At 41.8% G+C, this 7,375-nt stretch overlaps 1 protein-coding gene across 1 annotated transcript in view; it reads right to left on the minus strand.

The window, feature by feature from the left end:
- Positions 1-6,660, minus strand: part of COP1 (COP1 E3 ubiquitin ligase) — a 276,923-nt gene extending 270,263 nt beyond the window's left edge. Inside the window, exon 1 of the mRNA XM_065880802.1 lies at positions 6,183-6,660. Within this exon, the coding sequence (XP_065736874.1) occupies positions 6,183-6,601 (419 nt within the window). The 5' untranslated portion in view covers positions 6,602-6,660. The remainder of the gene's footprint in view (positions 1-6,182) is intronic.
- Positions 6,661-7,375: the final 715 nt, after the last annotated feature.

The following is a 7,375-nucleotide window of genomic DNA, read 5'->3' on the forward strand; positions in this document are numbered from 1 at the left end:
ATCCTCTCCCAAATCCATACATTGAAATCCTAGCCCTCAGTACCTCAGAAGACTATATTTGGAGACTGGGCTTTAAAGAGCTAATTACGGTAAAATGAGGTCATATATGTGGGACCTAATCCCAATATGACTGGTGTCCTTATAAGAGATTAGGATACAGACAACACACAGCCCCAGGGACAACCATGTGAAGAAGGTGGCCATCATCAGCAAGTCAAGGAGAAAAGCCTCAGAAGAACCCAAACCTGACAACACCTTGATCTTGGACACCTAGCCTCTAAAACTGTTGAGAAAATAACTTTCTATTTTTTAAGCTACCCAGTCTGTAATTATGTTATAGCAGCCCTAGTAAACTAATACACCCTGATATCAAAACCAAAATATATAAAGTAAATATATGTATATTATAAGAAAACCATAGACGAATATCACCCATAAATAAAAATACAAAATATCTCTTTAAAAAAAATCAGTAAATAGGGCATAAAATTGGAAAAGAAAGAAGTAAAACTATATTGATTTTCAGATGACATGATTGTCTTCTCAGAAAATCACATCGGTTCTACCAAAAAACTATTAGAAGTAATAAGTGAACTTAACAATTCACAGGACACAAGGTCAATACACAAAAATAAATTTTATTTTTATATTAGCAACAATTAGAAATTGAATAGCAAATTAGCAATTTTTAATTAGAAATTAAAATAACACAACAGCATCAAAAACATGAACTACTTAGGAGTAAGTTTAACAAAACATGTTTAAGATCCAGAAACTGATAACTATAAAACTCTGCTAAGAGGAATTAAAGACCTAAATAACTGGAGAAACATACTATGTTTATGGCTCAAAAATTCAATATTGTTAAGATGTCAAATCTTCCCAAATTGGGTCATAGATTCAAAGTAACTCAAATTAAAATCCCAGCATGCTTTTTTTTAAGAAATTGGTAAGCTAAAATCTATGTGGAAATGCAAACACCCTAGATAACTAAATCAACTTTGAAATAGAGGAACAAAACTACACTATCTGATTTCAAGATTTACAACAATGATACAGAAATCCAGACAATGTGGTACTAGCATAAGGATAAACACATAGATCAATGGAACGGAATAAAGACTCCAGAAATAAACTTACACATATTAATTAATTTTTGAGAAAGGTTCCAAGAAAATTGAATGAACAAACATGGTCTTTTCAACAAATGGGTGCTACAATAACTGGACATCTACAGTGGAGGGAAAAAATCTCCAACCCTTACCACACACAGTATATAAAAATTAACATGAAATGATTATATACCTAACCACAAAAAAGCTATAAAGCTTCTAGAATATACAAGAAGACTCAGACAACAATTTCTTCAATAGAACACAAAAGCCATAGACTGTAAAAGAAAAAAGTCCATAAATTGGACTTAAAATTTTAAACTTTTGCACTTCAGAAGACTGCTCAGAAAACTAAAAAGAAAACAACAGACTGGGAGAAAACATCACAATATTTAGGACTTACATGCAAATTATGACAATAAGATACTACTACACACGCCTACTAGAATGACTGAAATTTGAAAGACTGAAAACAGCAAGTGTTGGCAAGAATGTGGAACTGAAACTCATATATTGCTGGTAGAAATGCAAAATGATAGTCACTTTAGAAAACAGTTTTGCAGTTTCTTATAATGCTAAATATACACTTGGGAATACAACCCAGCAATACACTCCTATGTATTTACCCAAGAGATGTGAAGACAGGTCCACACAGAAAACTGAATGTGAATGTTTACAACAGCTTTCTTTACAATCACTGAAAACTTTAGAAACAAAGAAACTCAAATATCTTTTAACTGATGAGTATATAAAGAAATCACGTTATATCCATGTAATGGAATACTACTCAGCAATTAAAAGAAAATTAGTGAGACATTCAACATTATTGAATCTCAAAAACATTACTCCAAATAAGTCAGGCACAAAAGTCTACATACTGAATGACTCCATTAATATAATATCCTAGAAAAGGCAAAACTATATTGATAGAAAACAGATGACCAGTTGCCAGGTGTCAGAGATGAGGTTCGAAGACAGAGTGCTAAGGTGTAGCACACTGAACTTTCTAGTGTGATGGAAATGTTCTGTATCTTGATTACGGTGGTAACATAGACGTATTCACTTGTCAAATTCATTGAACTATACACTTAAAACTGGTGACTGCTATGGTATGCAAATTATATCTTAATAAAGCTGATTTTAAACAAAATCTCCAGCCTCTGAAGGGCAAAGCAATATAGTGGTTAAGAACTTGAGCTTTGAGCCAAAACGTCTGGATATAAATACTGATACCACCATTATTAACTATACGAACTGAGCTTTGAGCCAAAAGCCCATCCTTAAACTAAACTGAGGCCTCATACCCAGTAAGTACTTATACATTGTACATAAATATGTAACCAAAAGTTTCATCAAACTATCTTTATAATGACAGGTTCTATGATACCTGCTATTTTATTTCACTTTTTAATAGTTTGGAAAACAGTTATAGTAGCAAGAATGGTCAACAGATTTCATCTTTAGGGCTAAATGTAATTAATAGGTAGTGGCTGCCTGCAGTGCTATGTTGAGGACCGTGAGACAACATCTGAATTCAGAAAAGTATTTAGCATCTGCCATGGTACTAAGAGAAGCAATAATGCCAGGATGTGATACTATAATTATGTGATTAAAAGTCTTTCTTCACGTTAAATCGTGAGCTCCTTCAGGATAGTCCATTTTTAATAGTTGACATGAGAATTTATTAAATGGTAGATGGATTTCATGTAGATTCTACCTACATTTTATCAGGCAGAGGTAACCTTCCCACAAGGGGCTTACTATCTACCTAAAAATACTTATTTCTGCTACAACTCAGAGAGTATCTGGGACTTGAAGAGGTAGAAAAGGTTATTTCAGGGGGTTGGAAAAGCTAATGCAGAGGCAGTAGTAATGTGATAACATAAAAGAAAGAAATTGTCTTTCAAACACAGGCTATTTAAACATAATTTAAACGAATTTAAATGAATCGTAATTTAAATGAATCATGTAAGAAAAATTTGAAAAATCAAAGTAACAAAGACTTCCTTTGAATGTCCAAGATTTATCCAACTTCAAGCTATATACTACTCTCTACTGTACTACAGAGTCTCCATCTATAAAACACTGTTAGAATTATCTGCAACTTGACGATACTTTCAATCCTTTGTTTGAAAGAAATATTAAAGTAAAAACTATAAATCCCTAAAATGTTCATCAATTCTGCAATTAAATATAAACTTACTTTCAAATATGAGTCAGGAGAGGCCAATATGTATTATTGATAATTAGGCATTTGACCTTAAATCAACCATTCTCAAGGAGGGGAAGAGGACGTATCATTATTAACAAGGGAGCTTCTGCAAACTACACTGCCCACTCCAGCCTCCAATTCAGTTTTGTCCTGTTGGGACATGGGCAAGCAGACAGGCAAGGGGAGAGAGTAGTTAAGGATAAAGACATTTATCTCCTGTGATTATGAAACAGCTGTTTCCCTTCAGTCTACCACATTTAAGAACCACGAAGCTAAATACATGTACTTCAACTTATAGATATGAAATTTTTAAATTCCATACAAAGAAAGCACTAAATTGAGAATTCAGAGATACGAGTTTTAATTTTGTCCTTGAGCTACCCAATCTAAAACCAAGTTACTTAACTTCTCTGTACCTCAATGAGAATACAATTATATTAGTATTATATAAAGTTGGAAGTTCTATATAACTTCACAGAATTGCTCTAGGATAAAATGAAACATGAAGTATAAACATATCTTTAAAATATGATGAATAAGGAATTGTTATCATTATTCAAACTTAAGCTTCATTTAGCTGTAAAAGCTTAGAATAATTTGGATTGGTTCACAGTTTGACCTTGAAGCAGACAAGACCAACCACCCAGAGCCAATTAGAAATGAAAAGGATTCCTTGGGCCTTGCCTAATCCTCACCTTCCTGCCCCAAATGCTTGGCCAAATCAAATCTAGCTGGAGAATCAGGAAAACTGATTTCCATTAATGAATTCTTCTGAATATTCAACCTCACCAGAAAAAGAAACAGAGGACTATGAAATTCTTAGAAAGTGAAATATTCGGAATTTTTAACTCATGACTCTCACTGGACACTTCCTCTTGGAATATAAAAGAAAGCAGAAGGGGCTTCCCTGGTGGCGCAGTGGTTGAGAGTCCGCCTGCCAACGCAGGAGACGCAGGTTCATGCCCCGGTCCGGGAAGATCCCACATACCGCGGAGCGGCTGGGCCCGTGAGCCACGGCCGCTGAGCCTGCACGTCCGGAGCCTGTGCTCGCAACGGGAGAGGCCACGACAGTGAGAGGCCCGCGTACCGCAAAAAAAAAAAAAGGAAGCAGAAAAATCTAAACAACAGGTTAAGACTCAAGAGACTGGATTTTAATTTTTAAAAATTAGTTGACAGACTAATAAAGATTTTAATAATCTTACCCCTAAACAATAAAAATTAGTGCCAGCTGCTTATACTCTCCCATCCCTCTCCAACTTCCTATAAAATGGCTTATAGTAAGTATAATGAGATGCATACAGTGCCTGGCAGACAGTGAGTGCCAAAGAAATATCTGTTGAATGAATGATTAATTTCCTTCTTTCTCACACCTTTCACACTATCTTAGTGTACCTATATGGATGCTGGCATGTTTGTTTTCTTTTAACCTACTAAAAAGTGAAATGCAAATGGTGGCTAAAAAGACAAACTGTGCAAACCCTCACTTTGTTTCATTAGCTTCTACTTTATCTTATGGGATTCTCTACTGGCTATGAACACAAACACATCTTATACCCAACGATAAGCTGCTCAAATTATTTACAAATTACAATTATGGCCCAGTTTCAGTGAAAAATGAATCAATTCTGAATCCAGAATAATTTATGACGAAAGCAAAAGTATGAATAAAGGTATTTTTACTGCAAGAACTAGAAACTATAAGCCTAATCAATAACTTTCCTATAGTCCCAACTTCTAGTCTTATCATATTTAATGACAACAACTTGGACCATCTTCAACCCTGAAGTGAATCAACTTCCCGTATAGTGACAGTGCAAGCCAACTTCCTACATCACTAGTATTCTATTCTATCAACAATTTCCTCCAGAGGAAAAGCACAAAATCCTACCAGTTCTCACTCAGCTAAAAGCAAATCCTTTCTTGCAATCTTACCATTTGAATTGGATTTTGAACACAAAACCCAACGAAAATGGAAACACTCTCAAGCAAGACAATCAACTCCATTTTTCACTTAATATGTATAATCCCTCTATGCCAAATGTCATAACAGGACTACTGCGTAGCATTCAAGATGCTAACTACGATGACAACACATCTAATTCCTAGCTTTTCTCAAATCCGACGTTCCAGTATACGCTGATGTGTTAATACAAGTGTAGTGCAGTCACATCTGACACATGGATGATACTTAATAAACGTGGTCCCCTCTTTCAAGACATTCAGTTGAGAGGTGGAAGTTGTTGTGAACAGACTCTCTTGACTACAGGAGCCTCAACAACAAATTTAAAAGTGACCCAGCCTTTGAAGCAGGAGGAGATAATTTACACGTACACACGATGGATATTTACATCAAATACCACTTCTTAAAACAGCCATACCCATGTTTAGAGCATCATCTACCATGCTTCAATAAGCAAATTCTGACCCACAACTCCCTCCCTCAGCATCCCGGGAAGCTTAATCCTCTCCCTTTACAAGTTTAATTCACCTCAACGAGAAATCCGGACTGACAGGGTACCTAATTCACCAGCGAGGCAGAAAATTCAAGGCCCAACCTCCGTGCCCAGCTTTCCCCTTTCATGCACAGCCATTAATTTGGCCTTTCATCTCCCCCCCTATTTATTATTCCCTAACCTCCCTTCACTTCTCCCCACCAGCACTGACCTCTTTAGTACTCCCACCCTGCGTCAGGACTCCAACATTCCCCCACCTCAGCCCACCAACCGCTGCAAACGCTCGAATGCCTCTGCAGACACCGCCACAGCGCCCAACAGACCGCCCTCACCCCGGACCCCAGCAGCCCCAAGAGCAGAAACTCCTAACGCAGAGAGGGCGAGGAGGCTGTTCGTCCAACCCACCAGACGAAGTCGTTGCTTTTGTCCTCGTAGGAGTTGATGAGCCCGTTGCACAGGGGGGCAAGCAGAGGTCGCTTCCTGCTGCCGCTCCCTAGGCTGGAGCTGCTCCCTCCTACGCCGGCGCTGGGCCTGGCTGCGCAGCTGAGCCGGGACAGGCCCGCGGACACCGCCCCGCCGCCGCTCCCGCCGCCGCTGCCGGACACCGCGGCCGCCACCAGCACAGGCCGCACCGGGCCCCCGAAGCCGCCGGAGCCCGCGGCCTGGGCCGCCCCGCCGGACCCCAGCGCCGCGGCCGAAGCCGCTACGGAAGGGGGCGACGGTGAAGAGGATAAGGACGAGGAGGCGGAAGTCACCGAGGAGGCCGCAGAGGAGCCAGGGCTGGTCCCGGCTGAGCCCGACCCGGCCTGGCGACTCCCAGACATCGTGACTCCCTCCCCTCCGGCCGGGCGCTCGGAGGAGAGGGACCGCGACTGCGACCCGCCGCCGCCTTCCTCCCCTCTGCCTCAGTACATCCTGAGTAGGCGCGCCGCGCCGGGAGGTGGGGCTGAGGAACAATAAAGTTGATTTTTGTACGGCAACCACACAACAGCGTCCGACGGGAGGGGGCGGAGGGAACTATTAAAACAAGAGCAGCAACCACTACCGCTCTCTAGGCCGCCGCCGCCGCGATCGCCGCCGCAACCAACCCGGGCGCTCCGTGGGCCGGCCGTGCGTGCACGCGAGCGGCGGAAGGGGCGGGAGCGGCGGGGGATACAACTTTAGACACGGCGCGGGCGGCGCTCAGACAATCTCAATGTGCCCTAGGCGGCGGCGGCGGCCTAGTAGCGACTGCCGCCCTCGTCAAGAGCTGGTTTCCTTCGTGACTTGCCCGAGGGTAGGGCCAGCCGTCTCTGGGTGACAGGGCTGCGGAGAGAGGAACGGATGGTAGGGGTGGCGCAAGGGGTTGGGGAAAGGGGAGGGGGGAAAGCGCTCCAAAAGCGACTGCGCACGCGCGCCCTGGGCGCCGACCCTTGCGGGTTACCCAAGGTTCCTGCTTCAGGCCAAGAAGAGCGGCGCCGGCGCGGGGCAGTTGCACCACGCATGCGTGAGGGCGAGGCGCATTCCTGAACGTTAACCGGGAGCGGTAGCTGTCGCTTGGGAGGCAGGCAGTATAACCCAGTGGCGAGGGTACGACAGGTACTTCCGAGTCGGGGATT

This window comes from Phocoena phocoena, chromosome 1 (genome assembly GCF_963924675.1).
Source record: "Phocoena phocoena chromosome 1, mPhoPho1.1, whole genome shotgun sequence".
Lineage (NCBI taxonomy): Eukaryota > Metazoa > Chordata > Mammalia > Artiodactyla > Phocoenidae > Phocoena > Phocoena phocoena.